This window comes from Choloepus didactylus, chromosome 23 (genome assembly GCF_015220235.1).
Source record: "Choloepus didactylus isolate mChoDid1 chromosome 23, mChoDid1.pri, whole genome shotgun sequence".
In the NCBI taxonomy this organism is placed as follows: Eukaryota; Metazoa; Chordata; class Mammalia; order Pilosa; family Megalonychidae; genus Choloepus; species Choloepus didactylus.
Window position 1 is genome coordinate 3,151,861 of NC_051329.1, and position 20,361 is coordinate 3,172,221.

General features: G+C 40.2%; 1 protein-coding gene across 1 annotated transcript in view; it reads left to right on the plus strand.

The window, feature by feature from the left end:
- The window catches only part of TMEM132D (transmembrane protein 132D), a 675,237-nt gene that overhangs the window by 302,094 nt on the left and 352,782 nt on the right, over positions 1-20,361 (plus strand). Inside the window, exon 3 of the mRNA XM_037817364.1 lies at positions 7,179-7,325. Within this exon, the coding sequence (XP_037673292.1) occupies positions 7,179-7,325 (147 nt within the window). The remainder of the gene's footprint in view (positions 1-7,178; positions 7,326-20,361) is intronic.

Here is a 20,361-nt window from a genome sequence, read left to right on the forward strand (position 1 = left end):
AGGAAGACGTCCGACGAACTCCTCAGGAAACGAACCGGCAACCTCGACGAACTCCTCAGGAAACGAACTGGCAACTTCGACGAGCTCCCCAGGAAAAGCTTCACTGAGCAGCTGAAGAAGAAGTGAAGGTTCTCTAACCGTCCGGCTTATAAGCCTCCAACTGATCACCCGGACCAAATCCAGCCAATTGCATTCTCTCACTGTGGAAGCACGCCCCTTGATGAGTCATCAGTCAGCCGCAGTCAATTGACTGATGATCCGACAAACCAACCAGCCTCAAATAGCCTCACAGGAACCGTCAGGCCAGTGCCCGCTTGACCAGACAGCTAGGCCACCTAGCCAAGTTGACACATGAACCCAACCATCACAATGCATTTGCACACTTTACTGTTACGCGACTTATGCTCATTGTGCATCATTCATCATGCATCTGGGAAGTAATGGTTCCCGGGGATTGGAGCAGTGCCGTATAACGTGGGATGTGTGTACCTGCAGTGGTCTGCAAGATTATTCCTTAGGATTATGGAGGTCAGTATTAGGACTTGTCAATATATTTATTTCATCATTTTTAATTTCCATTTCTGTGCATGCTTTATGGTATACCTAATATTAGTTCAATAGTCCAAGTGTAAAATTCTAAATACACAGGCCTATGTTAAGGTTGCATGCCAAAATATTTTTTACTGATAGGGGTCCATTATAAAAATACTTTGGAACCCACTGATTTGGATTATTACTTTAGCTATGCTCAGCTCTTTCCTCTGTAGCTCTACTGGTCTTTGTGTATATTGGGATAATTTAAAAGCCGTGGCAAGGAGACTTAGCAAAACGTATTCCAGTGAGAGAAAGAAGGGCCCAGTGTCTCAGGAAGGGAAAAGAGGGACATGTTTCACAAAGAACCTCTAATAATGTCATAAACAAGCATATTAATATAATTGTTGCCCAGGACAGGCCCAGGACATGGAGATGGGACTGGGAGTGATTCTTGAAATAAGAATGTGAGGAGCTGCACACACATGTGGCTGGATGGAAAATGGTAAGGTCATAAACTGTTTCTGGCCAATTAGAAGTTAGAAGCAAAGAGCAATTGGATGTTCACATCCATACAGGCTGCAGAATTAACACTGATAATATAGCTGCCACATATGAGAAAATGGAGTGTATTTTATTCCTACTCACAATTAATGAGAGAAAATAAGTAGGGAGACAGTGAACAATTCTAAAGTGCTTTGCTTTGACCCAAAGGGGTTTTCTTTTGACTCTGAACCAGTGGATAAATACAGGTTCCCATCAGTTGAACGGGAGAGATGGCATGAACCAAATCTACATGGGTAAGTGGGTGGCATCACATGGCAAGGAGGAAATTGTGTGTCACTCCATGGATAGCCCCTCATAAAGGACTATGGAGATGGCAGACTTCAGCCAGGTTTTCTTCTACCAAGAGACCTGCATTGGCCAACTAGGTGCACATTTGAATGTCCCAGGGAGAGGCACGGAAGGCAAGACTTACCCCTGGGAGCTGAGAGAAGTAGAAAGGCCCCCACCTCCTAGAGTGGACTGCAAATGCGGGCCAAGATTAGCCTGCTTCTGCCTTGACTGGCCAGTGGTGGTTTCTGACATTGGCACTTGCACTTATAGATATGTAGACTGATGCTTACACAGCAGCCACGCCTCTCCTCTCACACCCAAACTCTATCAAGTAGTGAACTTGTCCACAGCCCTCTCTCTCTCACTCCAGCTCTCTTTCTCAGCTCGACCTTTGCTGACAAACACATAAACACACCTGTACGCACACATGCAAATCTTAAATAGATCTCATCTTGAGGTCAAAGGGAACAAACACTGAAATTCCTCTTTTTACATATCCCGCATTATTTTTATCTAAGTTCTTTATAATGAGCTTTATTTGTAGAGTAATTCTAGGCTTACAGAAAATTGCACAGAAAGTACAAAGTTCCCATATACTCCCACACACACATGCACACATATAAACACAGTTTCCCCTTTCATTAACACCTTTCTGTAGTGTGGTACATCTGTTTCGATTGATGAACCAATATTGACTTCTTATTGTTAACTCAAGTCTATAGTTTACATTAAGTTTCAGTCTTTGTGCTGTATAGTTTATGGGTTTTGGCAATATCTTTACAGAATCATACAGAATAGTTTCACTGTCCAAGAACTTGGCTGTCCTCCACCTGTTTATCCCACCCCCCCACCCCCAACACTTCCTGAACTCCTGGCAACTGCTGATCTTTTTATTGTCACTATAGTTTCACCTTTTCTAGAATGTCATATAGCTGGAATCAAATAGTATGGAGCCTTTTCAGACTTGCTTCTTTCACTTAGTGTCCTGTATTTAAGATTCCTCCATGTCTTGTCATGGCTTGAAGAGCCCATTCCCTTTTATTGTTGAGTCACATCCCATTGTACAGATGTACTACAGTTTGTTTCCTCATTCATCTGTGAACGGGCATCTTGGTCACTTCCAGTTTTGACAATTAAGAATAAAGCTGCCATAGACAGTCCTGTTCAGGTTTTTGCATGAACATAACTTTTCAACTCATTTGGGTAAATATCGAGGAGTGTATGGTATCTTGTCATTGTTTATTTCTATTTTTGGATATGTTTTACAGCACACATATTATTAGTTCAGAAGTCCATGTGTACAATTTATAGATGAATGGGCCTGTATTAAGTCTGTACACTAAGCATGCTTTCACTGAGAAGGGTGCAACAGCAGGGAGACACTCTCTGTTAAGCAATTTATTATCAGCGTTAGTCTCAAATCTGAATTCTTTTAGATCCTGACAACACAATGGGATCTTTGTTGTGGTGGTAGGGATGCTAATTGTCCATCAAAACACATTTCTCGTTACTCCATAGTAACAAATTTGTGGGTAGTACCCAGCTGCTCAGCTTAAAACTGATTTCCCAGCATCCCCTGCCCTTGCGCTAGGTGTGGCCACATTTCCAATGGAGTGAGTGGAACTGGTATGCAGCATCTGCCTCATTTACTTACGGGGAAGTCCCTGGCCCTGGCCTCTGGCTCCCGGCCCTTCTTGTTGGCTGGGATGGTGGTGAAGAGAATGGCAGTGGAAGCCGTGAGCTCAGAGTGGGAGAGCCACCTCAGCCTCGATCCATGAGTGCCTGTGTGGAGAAGAGCCATCCACAGACCTGGAGCACCAGCAATGAGTTATCACAGGAGAAAGAAATACACTTCCTTGCTCTACAAACAGCCAAATCTTTCAGGTCTCTTTGTCATAGCATCTAAGGCCTACCCTTATAAAACAGCTGCAAATCAGAGTAACCATCTCCAGCTAAATTAAGGCAGAAGAGACTGAGCTGCACAGATGTGAAGTACTTTGTGAACTCAAAGGACAGGCTGAAAACCACGTTCAGAAAGGCTTAGTCACATTAATCCCCGGGGGGCCAGATAGTGCCAACCAGTAGGCAGTTTCTAGGGCCTCAGCGCTGGATGAGTTTCCTCTAACCCTTTTTCACTTACGATGTCTTTTTGCTGAAGATTAAATTCTGGGGAGAGAGCTTCCAGCTTACATTGGCTTGGACCATGTGTTCACCTCCTGGCCAGGGTGGTGAGGAGAAGCCCTCATTGGCCAACACCATCCTCACAGTACAGAATGGGGCAGGGGTAGATAAGTAAGCAAAACTAGTGTGCTCTTACCTGAAACACAAAGCATTTGATGTTGGGGAGCAAAAACAAATGTCCACCACAACTCTGAGTCCAAGACACTAGCTATTTCAATTATGTTACTGAGCTCTGTGTTTGGAAAACACATACACACATGTATTTTCTGTAGCTTTGTTATGTTTTAAAAATGCAATGTACTGTCAGGTTTTATTTGTACCAAAGTACAGTGCAGGTGCATACTATGGGGAAAATTATGGTTTTTTTCCCCCATCACCATGGAGGATCTATTATTAAGTATAAATACATAGCGAAGTGTCTTCTGAAATCAAGTGTTATGTTTATCTCTGTGTAATGAAGTTGTCAGTGTAACCTTTATCTATTGAACCACAAATAAGTTATAAAACTCCATTAATGAATGTATGTAACTCACTTGTCATAAACAAAGGAGTAAATTAGCATTTGGTTCAGACCCAGTGAGGCCAAATCACGCATGTTCCAAGAACTACCTTAATGGCTCCAAAATGCTGCCTCTTGTAGCAGTGAGATTAGTGTTTCAGAATAGTTAACCTAAAGCAAACCTGCTCAGTAAATAGCACAGGCACATTCTCTGAGGAATAACCACCCAATTTTCTTACGTACATCCATATTTGATATATGCGCACTACATTAGGATAACCCTAGAACACACATCCCTTCTTCAATTCAGAACATCTGAAACATGCCCTAGAAAAGTGTCTTCTCTTATGAAAATATTCTCTGTGAAAGACACCTTCCTAATGTCCTGTGCTAAATTTCTCTCAGAAATAAAGCTATAAATTGCAGGCTTCATGTAGCTGCCGAAGAATTGTTAGCAACGTATTTGGGATTCTACATGGGTTAAATAAGCAGCTGTGTTCTTTCCTAGGAACTTAAAAATGATTCATGGAGAAACGTGGTCTGAATTCCAAATGACCTGCTTATGAATAAAATTTAAGAAAACTATAAACCCATTATATATCAGAAAATGCCTATACAATGATATCTCCTGTATAATAAAAAGATTGCCAAATCCAGGTTGATGACCTATTTATTTCAAGCAAATTTGATTCAATAAAATTCCAGTGCACAGTAATTGGGGCAGTCTTTAGAATTCATCTTAATATAAAGCTAGCTGTCCACAGTGAATTGTTGCCTGCAATTTAATTGAGTTTCTGCAAAGCAGAAATCATATCTTATTCACCTGGGTGTTTAACCTGCATGTCCAGAAGGTCAGACAGTGGCCCATGCATGCAATTCTCAATTTATAAATGACTGCATTCAAAATGTTTGCTTGTACAATGACTTTTTAAAACACAAAACATATTGGCATATATGATGATCACCTTCTTAAAAAAGGAATTGCTCTTCTCTTTGTAGACTAGTCAAATCAATATGTGAGTTGGGATCCCCAAGACCACCCCCAGATATAATTTGCTGGTAGGACTCCCAGGACTCAGCTTGTAGTTGCACCCATGCTAAGACGTATCACAGAGGTAGGGCCAAAGGGAAAAGACTCCCGGGCCGTGGTCTGGGGAACCCAAGCAGAAACTTCCAGAGTTCTCTTCCAGGGGAGTCACACAGGGTATGCTTAATTGCCCTCATTAATGAGTTGTGGGGACTCCTGTGAAATACTGTTACCAGGGGAGCCCATAAGCAACTCAGCGTCCAGGGATTTTGCTGGGTGCTGGTCATGCAGGTCACCTCTGCCTGGCATGCACCAGAATTCCAGACTCCCGGAAGGAAAGCAGGTGCTCAGCGTAATCCACATTGCTTGTACAAACAATTTATGCACAGTTAGCCAGTCTTGTCAGTGCTAGGAAACCCTCCAGAAATCCAAGTTCCCAGAGGCCAGCCAAGGGACCCCCTCGCAGGCCACCTTTTTAAGGGGAGCAGTCCCAGGCCCGCTATGTGAACACGTTACTGCACAGTATGGCTAAACATTGTTTCCATGGGAAATTGTGTTCTCAGCGTTAGAAATGGGCCCGCGTGCCTTTTCGCTCTAAGCCCTAACCTAGGAGTGTCCTCATCCACTGCCCCTTGCATAACAAAGGAGAGAGGCTTCGCCTGTCACTTCTGATGTTAGAACAAGCCTTTGAGACTCGGAAGCTCGGAAACCATCTCCTGGTATGTGTGTTCACACACACAGACCAGTTCTAAGTTGGGGATTTGCACCCCAGACCCTGCCGCTGTTGGCATTGTCTTCCATCTGGTCACTCTCAAGGGCTCCATTTATCCCAGGGAACCACAATGAGAAAACACAACAGCAAACATGTAAGTCAGGTTGTAAATCAGACTGTTTGCAATTTTTTGTGTTGTCCTTTCACCATGCGCTTTTCAGTCCTTGTTATGTATACATTTTTAATTTTAGGTTTCTCAGAGAAAAATAAGGACAAATAAGAAAACCAGTTCTGCTGTGTTTTCTTCCCTCTCAGTCATCCGGCCTCTCTCCAGGGAGAGAAGTCACTGACATCTTGGAGGAGAATCTGTGGCCGTAACATCTATCCCCTTCCATGAATGAAGGAAGGAAGGAATTAATAAATGGAGGACAGAAACAATAAATGAAGTCTGTCATGGAAAGGACACTTTGTTCAATTTCTTTTTGTCTAAAGTCCAGGTAGACATTAGACAACATGATGTGTTCTCACCAGTGTTGAATAATAGAGAATGTGAGTGGGTTCAAAATAAGCAGCTTCAGTGCCTGAAACTTAAAGGTGAGGCTGATGAACCCTGGCTCACAAGCTGTGTGCTGTACCCATGTAACTCAGTTTCTCCTAACCCCAGGCTTCTGACCTGCTCGGTGAAAATTGAAATGGCACTGCACACATAGGGTGGTTATTTAAATTAAATGGGATAAAGCTGTAATGGACTTAGCAGAGTGCCTGGCTTATGGCAGATAATCAGTGGTGGTGATGATGATGATGATGATGTATTAGAAAGAGCACAAACTTAGGAGTCAGATAGACCTCAGAACTCAGCTCACCACTGGCCTGTGGGCCACCGTTAATTCCATAACCTCCCTGAGCTTCGGCTTCCTCATCTTGGACTTGCCCAGTTGTTGAGAGAATTGGATAAGATAACAGATGACATGACCATTGGTGCCTGGCACATATGAGACAGTCAGTGAAGGTGCATTGTTTTTTTGCAGTTTTAATTCATTTCCTCTTTCTCTTTAGTTCCAACTGTCTAGGAATTTTCAGGTAGTTCATTTTTTAAAAAAACTTGGAAGCATGAACTAGCACAGTTATACTCTTATTTCTTTATGTAACTAATGCTTGTTCTTGTCAGTGTGCTGTCACTAGCTCCCCTGGCAAAGGTAGGAATAACAGGAAAAAGGTTTTTTGGGACAGCTGGATGGAAGATGACTGTACCTGTGTGGGTAAATCCTGTTAGACCTGAGCTTGAACCTGCAAGTCAGTGATGTGTAATTAAGATGACTGTGTTCCTGGCAACAGCAGTCCCCCAGGAGACCCTGGAACTGTCTGAGAAATGCCTTTACTGTCTCCACCAGGGCAAAGGTGAAGAAAGGTGTGAGCATCGTCGGGGTGAGAGCCAGCAGCCCTTCCATTTGGGAAGTCAAGGAGAGCCCGGAGTACAAGGGGAAGTATGCACCTGCTGTCATCATTTGTCAGAAGATATCTGCTGGCTTGGAAAACAGGTGAGTCCCAACGGGCCTTAGATATATTCAAATCAGCTGCAGCTGTGACCGCCTGTCTCCTAGATTTGCTAACAGCCATTTACCTGCGGTTTGGGTTATATGCGCGTCTATGTCAGTGTCTCCAGGCCAGATGGAGGAAAGCCTTCATCTGGGGTAGGTGGGCTGTTAGTTACGGTGGGCCTACTTAACGCCTCTGTCACCTACAAGGACTGCTCCAAATAGATGGGATTTACCTACAGATGATGTTCTGCTTCAGCCTGCCCCTTTCACAGCGATATGAGCAGGGAAACTAAGAGCCTGGGCATCTCTGACAAAATGGCACGCTTTACAAGTGTTATAAAAGAGGAGCACATGGATCTGTGGGCACACAGGGTTGCATTGCCCATTTACTGGGAATATTTATATGGAATGGGTGTGATTGGATCTCTGGGCAGGCGTTTCTTCATAACACAGGAACTCTCTACTGTGGATCACAAGGACTTCTAAGTCACTCTAGAGTGAAATCAAAACCTGAATCTGAATCTGATACTAACCAAATTAGAAACTCTCAATTCACAGCTGGGCAAAGAGGGACTTGGAAACTCAGTAGTTCTTCATTTATTCCAGTCTCTCCAAACCTCACTTGTGGTTCTGGAGAATTCCTAGTCTGGTCACATATATTTGCCAATTCAGGTTGATTTTTATTCCCTGTATTACTGAAAATTTGAACAATAACTGAATAAAGAATCCCAGGTATGGAATACATTGTTTTTGGAGTGCAGACCTTTAAACTTCATAGGTTGATGTTTGGAGAATATATTTATTTTCCATTATATAGGGGATGCGAGTCTCAGTGGGTGCCTATTGCACTTTTCTGTTTTAGTCACCAAGGAGCATTTGAAGCCAGTTTGCATGGGTTTTGATTTGAATTCCGCTCTGTGCTCCTAGAAACTTTGTTTGGTGTTGGTGCCTGGGGGTTGGGTCATAAGTAGCTCTGGTTTGTGATGTTTCCTGTGACTTTTTATTTTGTTTTAAGATTTTTCAAAACTTGTAGAGCCAATGTGGAAGAAAAAGAGGGACTCTGCATTTGGGTTCAGTCATAAATCCTTATGTAATGATGATGTGCCACTGGATTAACTTGATGAATGTTCAAATAGGAACACATTAAATTTGTCCATTTCTGTGCTGTGATTGGGGAAATCAGGTGTCACCTCAATAAAAGGCTTGTTTTGTGTTGTATAGGCTGAAAAAATTAGAAGGGATAGATGGATGGATGATGGATGGATGGATGGATGGATAGATAGATTTTATCCCTTACCAGAAGAGGAAGAGAAGTTTGGAGGAAAGGATCTCCACCCATGTGCTTTTCTTTCCTCTTGAGCCCTTTCTTGCCTCCTACTCACATGGACTAGTGGTAGTAGTAGTTGTAGTGTTATCTAAGAAATGCAAAGGGATTTGAATCATCATAAAACTTTTATGAAATATTTCTTTTTGCTTTTGAATTTTGGGTTAAGAATGAGTTCAGCTCATCTTGGGCATGGAGAGAAAGGTAAGAAGCTTTCCAAGGATAGTTTATCCCCATTAAGGTACAGGCTGCTCTTTAAAAGTCCTCATATAATGCCATTTCATTCAGAGAATGTGTGTCTGTGTGGTTTATTATACGTATCTATGTATATGTACAATATATTATATGTGCATGTGGAACAAATATATAGTATATAAATATCTATGCTAAAAATTGCATACATTTTGTATGTATTTTTCTGTATACAAATATTTGTTGTGTAGGGGATTAATTTAGTTTTTGGAATTCAGTTCTTACACGAAAGCTAAGAAGGTTTTGCCTAATGAGGAATCTCTAGAGTGAATGCTGTTTGAGTTTAGGAATCGATTCTATCTTTTTTTGCAAGTCTTTTTCCAGATCCTAAAGTCCTATCTGGAGCAATGTGGACTCTCCATGAATATTTTTTTACTGAAGTTCTTGATTTAGAACATATCTCTGTTATGTATTACGATGCGAATCTGTATGTACATGTCTTGACTGGTCTCCAATAAAAAAAAAACAAAAAACGCAAGTTGCAGTTGCATGACAGCAGCTGTATTGAGGCTGCACGTGGGAACCCCCCGGGAAGCGTGCTTTCCTGAGCAGAAAGTGTCCTGAGCAGACTATACAGGAGACTGGCAGGTGTGACTGCCACTGTGGAGAAGGTGGAAAGTAACTTACTTTTTACCATGAACCTTTTGGACTGTTTGATACTTTTTTACCATTTTTACCTATTTAATAAAGTATATACAATTGAAAATTAGGTATATTATAGAATATATCTTCAGTTATATATTCAACTTTCATCAACACTGCAGAAATGTTCATTTTATTTCTTTCTTTAGGGAGTCAAGGAAGAAAAAATCCATTATTTGGTATAGTGAGTAGACTGGATAGAGCTATTTCTCTTTACCTTAAGCATAATTGGGAAAGGTATTATCCAGAGGATGTTTTAATAATGTTAGTAGAGTTTGCTTTAGAAGCTGTTTTGCTTTATAAATTCTTACTCTCTTTGAATGTTTTTCAATTATGCTTAAAAGGCAGAAACTGATCATATGAAAGCCAAAGGTGATATCTTAATTAGCTTGAGAGCCATAGATTTTGTCTTGCTAATATTTTACGTTGGAACAGGAAGTTGTGTTAGTGAAGTTGAGTCACTGTGACAGGTGTAATTTTATGGATTAAGGAAACAATTTCGTGCTAGTGATGAACTCGGAAGGAATGAGTGGAGATCTTTTATCTAAATTGAAATACATCCTTCATTGTTTGAAGAAGTTTGATTTCTGAAAACCTTATCATAACAGTATTAACATAAGAATGCTATCCCAGCCATCGTATCTCTTTTGATTTAGTGTGTTTTGGAACAAATATTATGGAACAGAAGTAGAATAACTAATTATACTCTGTCCGTCAAACTCCACTTTGCATTTTCAGAATCTTGGTCACTATAGTCACCATGTCGTCTTAGACAAATGTGTAACAAAAAGCCATACATTTTCATTTTCTCTCTGTTTTTTGTGCAAATGGGTTTTTTTTCCCAATGTTTACCACAGTTGGTATCTGGATGGTTTTAGGTGGCATGTAGAAATGGGATTAAATAAATGACAATACAAAACTTATGTGCTATTCAGTTCTCATTGAAGCCTTCTGATTGAGTAGAAGTTGATTTCCTTAGAAGCTGATATGTCTTTAAGGAATCTATTGCTTGCTGATAGATTGTAGACAGGCAAGAGTATATAGCAACAGTTTAATCAGTTTTTCATAATTATTTTACATTTATGTCCTATGATAGTTGTTTTCCATGTATTTTAGGTACTATATTTCATTTTGAAACATAACTATTTAAGTAAAAACATTTAAGTTTCCAAAAATAAAAATTAAGTAAATGATACTTCAAATACAGACAGATGTGATTAAAATCATGAACTGGATCAAAGTTAGGATACACTGGCGTTGATAAATGCATGTCAAACTATATCTGTTAGGATTAGGTTTGATTAATTTCTTTAAAGCAAATGAGTCGCTTAAACAAGAGAGAGGCTGGTTTCTCTCTCACATAAAACCAGCCCTGAGGTAGACTGTCCAAGACTGGAGTGGCAGCTCCCCAGTATCATCATAATCCTAGACCCCTCACTTTCTTCAACACCATGCTAATGCATGGCTTTCATCCTCCTAGATTAAGCTAGCTGCTGGAGTGCCAGTCATCCCATCAGCATTGCAGGCCAAAGAAAAGTAACAGAAAAAGATCTTCTGAGCTGGGTCAGCTCCCTTTAGGCAGCAGCCCTGGAAGCTCCACCAATTCTCTCTTTTGCATCTCATCGGTCAGAACTTAATCACATGGTCACACCAAACTTCAAAGGAAAGTGAGAAACATCATTTATTACAGGCAATGATATGCTCAGCCCAGAAATAGTATCCTTCTCCCAAGAAGGAAGAGTAGACCAGATAGGTTGGGCAACCAGCAACCTCTCCCTCAGTAATTTATCAAGAATAAATGCTGTGGAGTTTCCAACTGGATGATGAAAAGAGTCCAGTAGCTAACTCTCTCCCTCACTTTACCAGGTTCCCATAGAAATTTCCAATAAAATGCCATGGGGTGAGGAAGCCCACGTTAGCACTGGAAAGCAGAAAAGTGATCATGCCCATGTTAGAAGCATAGAGAAATATTTGTTGAAGTGTACATGGGGCTAGATCGAAGGAGGAGGCAAAGACAGCCAATCCCAACTCTGCCTTTTATAAAAAGGAACTGGACCCAGAATGTGACTGGAGAAGACTGGGCCATTTAAAAAAGTCAGCTCTCTCCTCTGATGTGAACAGTAGGCTGTGACATTCGTGGGCATGACATTGAGGGCCAGCAAGGTCTCCTGCTGGACAGATGAGTGTTACAAGCAAAAGTCCAGAGGGGAGGAGCCAAACAGACAAAAAACCCATAGACCTGTGAAAAGATCCTGCTAGAGCGAATTTAAAGTAAACCATAAAAAATGAGAGCTGAAGCCAGAATTTCCTACATGAAATGAAAATGATTATAGGAACTGGTCAATGCTCTCAATTTCAAAATAAGCATTGTATCATAAAAGAGAGACTAAGCAAACAAGGAAAAGAAGCCATCTGAGATAGGAGAATAGTAAGAGATTTGAAAACACATTGATCATTAGATTTACTATTGCAGAAAGTAAAATCAGTGAAGTTGAATGAAAACTTTAGAAGAAAGAGAAACTTCAGAGAAAGAGAAACAGGTGAAAATAGAGAATTAAAAAAGGACAAAAACATGACAAAAGAGACAGATGGAGGAAATTCAAAACTTACAGAAATAATAGAACAACTTTGTGAACTTTTAGAAGACCAAAGCATTTGAAGCTGCAAGAAAACAGACAGTTATGCACAAACAGTAGATATGTACGTTATAGCCACTTTTAGAGAGCAATTTGACAATATGTCAACAAGCTTAAAATAAAGGCACGAAATTTTATTTGAAACTGCATTTCTAAGCCCCTCTTCCAAACATTGTATCAGAAATATGTTAAAATATCTATGTAGATAGAAGTTTATCACGAAGTTGTGAATAAAAATTAAACAATAAATATTGAATAAAGAATGGTGAATTAATAGATCAGAATGTTAGGTAGGCATGAAAAATATGCTGTAGAAGAATATTTTGCAGTTTTTGAAGATGTTTACTGTGTGATACCAAGTAAAAAGTAGATGATAAGCCCACAGTTAACCTCTTACTTAACGGTTAAAGACTGGATGCTTTCCCTAAGATGACAACCAAGCAAAGGATGTCCGTTCCCAGCACTTCCATTCAGCATTGTTCTGAAAGTTCTAGCCCAAACAAGTGGGCTATGTCTACACATTAGAATGAACAGTCCAAAAATTAAATTAAGAAAACAATTCCATTTATGATATTAAGAGATGAATAAAATACTTAGAAGTAAATTTAACAAAAGATATGCAAGACTTGTACAATACAAAACACCATTGAAACAAAGTAAAGAAGACTTGAAGAAATGGTAAAGACATTCCACGTACATGGATTGGAAGACTTAATATTAAGATGGCAATTCTCCCCAAATTTAACAGATTTAATGCAACCACTATCAAAATCTCAGCTGCCTTTTTCTTTTGTAGAAATTGACAAGGTGATCCCTGAAATTCATATGGTAATGCAAGAGACTCATAGTAGCCAAATATTCTTGAAATAATGGGTGCAGAATTTCTGTTTTGAGGTGATGCAAAGTTGTGATAATGCATGTTGGTGGTGGTAGCACAATATTGGGAATGTAATTAACACCTCTCAATTGTATGCTTGAAAGTGGCTAAAATGGGGAATTTTGAGTTGTTTATATGTGACTCTAATAAAAAGTTTAAAAAAAAACTTTTACTATAAAGCTACTCTAATCAAGAGCATCTGGTACTAGCATAAGGATAAACATAAATCAATGGAAAGATTGAGGATTCAGAAGTAAACCCATACATTTACGGTTAATTGATTTTTGACAATAGTGCCAAGACAATTCAATAGCCTTTCATCTTATGGTGCCAAGACAACCAGATATCCACATGCACCCCTACCTCACAACATATAAAAAATTACTCAAAATGGATTAAGGAGAAAATATAGAGGAAAATCTCCATGGCCTTGGATTTGGCAATAATTTCTTAGATAAGACACCAAGAGCATGAGCAATAAGTGAAAAATAGATAAATTGAACTTCATCAAAAAATATTGAAAAATTGTATCTGAAAGGACATTATCAAAAAAGTGAAAAGACAATGGGAGTGGGAGAAAATAGTTGTAAATCATATATCTGATAAGGGTTTAATATCCAGAATATATAAAGAATCTCTACATCTGAATACCAGCAGACAAACAGCCCAATGTAAAAATGGGTAAAGGACTTGAATAGACATTTCTCCAAAGAAGATACACAAATGGCCAATAAGCACATACGTGAAAAGATGTTTGGCATTCTAATTGAGTATAAAATACCTTTGCTACATAGATGGCATTTTCTTTATAAGGGACAGACTAGTGCCCTTTGCTCACTGGGTGACTTGGAGTTAACTCAGAGAAAGAACATGGAAACAGAGCAAATAATGTGAGCAAGTGAGGTCTCACATTTGTGATTTTCAGAAGTTTTGAAAAACTAATTTCCCATTGTTACTTTAGTGGTTAGATATAAACTCTTTCACTTTGAAATGGGAATATTAGAGAAGGAAGAGAAAAAAAAAGAAAAGTTCAACATATTTAGTTGTTACAGAAGTGCAAATCAAAACCACAATGAGATAACCACTTCTCACTCATTTGGGTACTATTATTAAATGAATGAATGAGTGAATAAAACAGAAAATAACAAATGTTGGTGAGGATGCTGTGAAATTGAAACATTTATACATTGTTGTTGGAAATGTAAATAGTGCAGTTGCTGCGGAAAACAGTTTTCACTTCCTCAAAAAGTTAAACATAGAATTACCATATCCAGGAATTCCACTTTTAGGCAGATACCCCAATTAATTGAACACAAGGACTCAGATCTTGTACACCAATGTTCGTAGCAGCATTATTCACAATGGACAACAGCTGGAAACAACCCAAGTGTCCATCAACAGATGAATAGATAAACAGATTGTGATACGTCCACACAATGGAATGGTACTCAGCCATTAAAAGAAGTCCTGATACTTACTACATGGATGGACCTTGAAATCATTATGCTGAGTGAAATATAAGAGAGGTGGGGCAAGATGGCGGAGTGGTGAGGAGCAGAATTTCGTCTCTCCCCTAGAGCAGCTGGCAATTACCCAAGAGCTATATGAAACAGTGTTTTCGGGGTCTCCAGTAACCAGTCACACATTGGACACAAGTTTGGAATTGGAGGAAAAGCTGAGATCGCAGCGAACATTGTAAGTTCCCCAGACCAGGGGTCTGGTGCCCCTCCCCACCCAGACCTCACAGACTGTCTTGCTGCCGGCTCCCTGAAAGGGGGGGGGGGGACAAAAAACAGCAATCTGCTGAGGGCAAGAAGGGAGGCTCAACCCAGCCTCAACTGCAGAACTAATTAACAAATTAATTAACTAACTTTGGGAGCTGGGGTGCTAAAGAAGGGCTGGGCTCCAAGAAGTGGGGGCACGTAAAAGCGGGCACCCATTCCCAGACTCCAAAAAAGCCATTTTTTTTCCCTTACATTTTGTCCCTTCTGGCTTCTCACTGATCCCTTATCTTTTTGCATTTCAATAGCCCCCCGCAGGGGTGGAACTGAAGCAGTTGGAGAGTAATTATCAGACAATAGCCCAAAGCATATCTTTAAATGCTCTATTCTGACACTGACAAAACTTCCAGGCTGGGGAAAGACCTTTAAAAGAGCCTTTTTTTTTTTTTTTTTTTTCCTTTTTCCTTTTTCCTTTTTCTTGATTTCTTTTCTATTTTTTTTTTTTTTTTTTAAATCTAAAAGTAATGTATGTGGTTATTTTCTATCGGAAAGCCCAGGTTGAGGGACTGGGCTGGGCTTTAGGGGATACAGAGTACCCACAGTGTCTTTGAATTCCATATTCACTACTGAAGGCCTCCAGCCCCTGAGAGACAACTGGAGTTCTGAGGATTGGGAGAGTGGAGGGAGGCCCAGCTCAACTGGCAGTCCTCCTTCTGGGAATTCAGACCCCAGGGGCTGGAATTCAGATTCGGGCTTCAGTCAGCCACGCCCCTGACAGGATCAGAGTCACCAGGAGAACTAAAGTCTCCACACCTCCTTACACTGGTGGGGGAGCTGCGGGCTGGCCAGCGCCACCTGCTGGACAGGAGAGGAAAAGCACCAATTCTAAAGGCCTCATTCTCAGGAAAACTCCATACCCTCCCAATGAGACCTGGGCCTCACTAGACTGGGAAAATCTGACTAGGGTCAACCATATCTGAGGAGACCCACTCACAAAAAGGTTACATAGAGGCAGAGCAAGAAACAGAAAAAACAAGAGTGGAAAAATTCTAATCAACTAAATAGAACCTAAGTTAGAGGTCTAGAATAAGTTGAACTGAATAACAGAGGCCAGAGAACAAAGCCAACCAACAAGAAAACCACTAGGTAAAAGACAGAAAACAAGCTCCAAAATAAACTAATCAAGAGAATCATATGCCTAGACAACTTAAGAGAACAAGCCATACCAGGAAACAAGAAAACATGGACCAGCCAAAGGAACAAACTAATGGCTCAGCTGAGACACAGGAGCGGAGGCAACTAACGCTAAATAAATTTGATGAAATGCAGGAAGATATAGCAAAAGAGCTGAAGGATATAAAGAAGACACTGGCTGACCATAAAGAAGAATTCATAAACTTAAAAAAACAAATGGCAGAACTCATGGGAATGAAGGCCACAATGGAGGAGATGAAAAACACAATGGAGGGACACAACAGTAGATTTGAACAGGCAGAAGAAAGGATCAGTGAACTGGAAGACAGGTCATTCGAATTCATACACACAAAAGAACAGATGGTGAAAAAAATGGAAAAATATGAGCAGGGTCTTAGGGAGCTGAGTGACAACATGAAACGCACAAATATACGTGTTACGGGTATCCCAGAAGGAGAAGAGAGGGGAAAAGGGGCAGAAAGAGTAATAGAAGACATATTCACTGAAAATTTCCCAACTCTTATAAAAGACAGAAAATTAGAGATTCAAGAAGTACAACGTACCCCAAATAGAATAGATCCCAATAGACCTACTCCAAGACACTTACTGGTCAGATTGTCCAATGTCAGAGACAAAGATAGTATTCTGAAAGCAGCAAGAGAAAAGCAATCCATCACATACAAGGGAAGGTCAATAAGACTATGTACAGATTTCTCTGCAGAAACCATGGAGGCAAGAAGACAGTGGCATGATATATTTAAGATACTGAAAGAGAAAAACTGCCAACCAAGAATTCTATATCCAGCAAAACTTTCCTTCAGAAATGAGGGAGAGATTAAAACATATTCAGATGCGGTCGCAGTTGACTCGTCTGGGGGGGGGAGGTGGCGGCCGGTTGCCAAATCCTAGGCTCTCAGGATTGCTTGGAGGGTACCGGCGGCGGGGGCTCTTTCCCGGAGGCGAGGGCGAGGCGGGGGACTGGGCCCGGTCCCCGGCGTAGGCGTGCAAAGTATGGAGGGCAGCGAGAAAGGAACAGGCGGGACACGGTTCTTTTAGGGTGAAGAAGCTAAGAGAGTTTATTAGGGGAGAGTACAAGCTTATATCGGGCGTTTAGAGGGCGGGGTAGCTGTAGAGGTTAAAGGCTTGGATTGGTTTTGAGAGGGCACGGAGGTTGATTGAAAAGGGGCGAGAGTTGCTCCGGTAACGGTGTCTGGCAACAATGTATGCGCACTGGTGGTGATGGGAGTTGCACTGGCAACGGGGAGTGTCCGGGCAAGATAAGGGGGTGGGGAAAAGGCGGTTCCCTCCGACAAGCCTCCCCTAACAGTGTTATTTTGGGTGAGGAAATGGGGCCTGCCTCCGGCCTCACTTTCCCAGGCCCGGGGGGCTGCGGAGGGCGCTGTCGCCCGTGCCCACCACCCTCCCCAGGGGCTGATCAGGTCCCCCAGCCCAGGCCCGCCAAGTTGAAGCACGTAATCAGTGTCCCGCATTCAGACAAAGAGACACTGAGAGAGATTGTGAATAAGAGACCGGCACTACAAGAAATACTAAAGGGAGTGCTACATGCTGATAGGAAAAGACAGGAGAGAGAGACTTGGAGAAGAGTGCAGAAATGAAGATTATCAGGAAAGGTAAAAGGAGAGGAAAAAATAAGATATGACATATAAATTCCAAAAAACAAAATGGTAGTAGAAAGTACTGCCCTTACAGTAATAACACTAAATGTAAATGGATTAAACTCCCCAATAAAAAGACACAGACTGGCAGAATGGATTAAAAAACAGGACCCATCTATATGCTGTCTACAAGAAACTCACTTTAGACACAAGGACAAACACAGACTGAAAGTGAAAGGTTGGAAAAAGATATTTCATGCAAACAACAACCAGAAAAAAGCGGGAGTAGCTATATTAATATCAGACAAGTTAGACTTCAAAAGCGAAACAATTAAAAGAGACAAAGAAGGACACTATATATTAATAAAAGGGTCAATTCATCAAGAAAACATAACAGTCATAAATATTTATGCACCAAACCAGAATGCCCCAAAATTCATGAGTCAAACACTGCGATCACTGAAAGGAGAAATAGATACCTCTACAATAATAGTTGGAGACTTCAATACATCTAGACAGAGGATCACTAAAGAAACAGAGATGTTGAATTGTATGATAAATGAACTAGACTTGACAGACATTTATAGAACACTACATCCAACAACAGCAGGATACACTTTTTTCTCAAGTGCTCATGGAACATTCTCTAGGATAGACCACATGTTGGGTCACAAAGCAAGTCTCAACAAATTTAAAAATATTGATATTATACAAAACACTTTCTCAGACCACAATGGAATGAAGTTGGAAATAAATAAAAGGCAGAAGGTCATAAAATTCACAAACACATGGAGGCTAAACAACACCCTCTTAGAAAACCAGTGGGTAAAGGAAGAAATTACAAGAGAAATTAGTAAATACCTCGAGGCAAATGACAATGAAAACACAACTTATCAAAACTTATGGGATGCAGCAAAGGCGGTGCTGAGAGGGAAATTTATTGCCCTAAATGCCTATATTAAAAGAGAAGAGAGAGCAAAAATTGAAGAGTTAACTGCTCACCTGGAGGAATTAGAGAAAGAACAGCAAAGTAACCCCAAAGCAAGCAGAAGAGAAGAAATAACAAAGATTAGAGCAGAAATAAATGCAACTGAGAACAGGAAAACAATAGAGAGAATCAACAAAACCAGAAGTTGGTTCTTTGAGAAAATCAATAAAATCGATGGACCACTGGCTAGGCTAACAAAAAAAAAGAGAGAGCAGATGCAAATAAATGCAATCAGAAATGGGAAAGGAAATATAACTACCGACCCTGCAGAAATTAAGGAGATAAGGAGAAGATACTATGAGCAACTATATGCTAATAAACTAGACAACTTAGATGAAATGGACAACTTCCTAGAAAAGCATAAACAACCAACTCAAGAAGAAATAGATGACCTCAACAAACCAATCACAAGTAAAGAGATTGAGTCAGTCATCAAAAAGCTCCCAAAAAGGAAAAGCCCAGGACCAGATGGTTTCACATGTGAATTCTACCAAGCATTCAAGAACGAAGTAGTACCAATCCTGCTCAATCTCTTCAAAAAAATTGAAGAAGAGGGAAAGCTACCTAACTCTTTCTATGAAGCCATCATCACCCTAATACCAAAACCAGGCAAAGATACTACAAAAAAAGAAAATTATACACCAATTTCTTTAATGAATATAGATGCAAAAATCCTCAACAAAATACTCGCAAATCGAATCCAGCAGCACATTAAAAGAATTATACACCACGACCAGGTGGGATTTATTCCAGGTATGCAAGGCTGGTTCAACACAAGAAAGTCAATTAATGTAATACACCACATCAATAAATCAAAGCAGAAGAACCACATGATCATCTCAATCGATGCAGAAAAGGCATTTTACAAAATTCAACATTCTTTCCTGATGAAAACACTTCAAAGGATAGGAATAGAAGGGAACTTTTTCAATATGATAAAGGCAATATATGAAAAACCCACAGCTAACATCACACTCAATGGGGAGAGACTGAAAGCTTTTCCTCTAAGATCATGAACAAGACAGGGATGCCCACTATCACCATTGCTATTCAACACTGTGCTGGAAGTTCTAGCTAGAGCAATTAGGCAAGAAAAAGAAATAAAAGGCATCCAAATTGGAGAGGAAGAAGTAAAACTTTCACTATTTGCAGATGACATGATTCTATATGTAGGAAATCCAGAAAAATCTACAGCAAAGCTACTAGAACTAGTCAATGAATACAGCAAAGTAGCAGGCTACAAGATCAACATGCAAAAATCTGTAGTGTTTCTATACACAAGTAATGTGCAACAAGAGGAGGAAATCAAGAAAAAAATCCCATTTGCAATAGCAACCAAAAGAATCAAGTATTTAGGAATAAACTTAACCAAGGACCCAAAAGACCTTTACATAGAAAACTATAAGAAACTGCTAAAAGAAATTGAACAAGACCTGAAAAAATGGAAGAACATACCATGTTCATGGATTGAGTGAAATATAAGAAACAAAAGAATAAATACTGAATGCTTCCAGTTATATGAAATATCTAGAATAAGCCAATTCATAGAGAGAGAAAGTGGATTCACAGTTACTAGAAGCTTGGGGGTGGGGAGGAAGGGAAGTTATTGCTTAATGGGTACAGAGTTTCTGTTTGGGCTGATGAAAAAATTTTAGCAATGGATGGGAGTGAAGGTAGCACAAGTTTGTGAAGATAATTCAGACTATGGAATTTTACACATAAAAATGGTTAAAATGAGAAAATCTTTGTTATATATATATGTTACTATAATAATTTATTTTAAAAA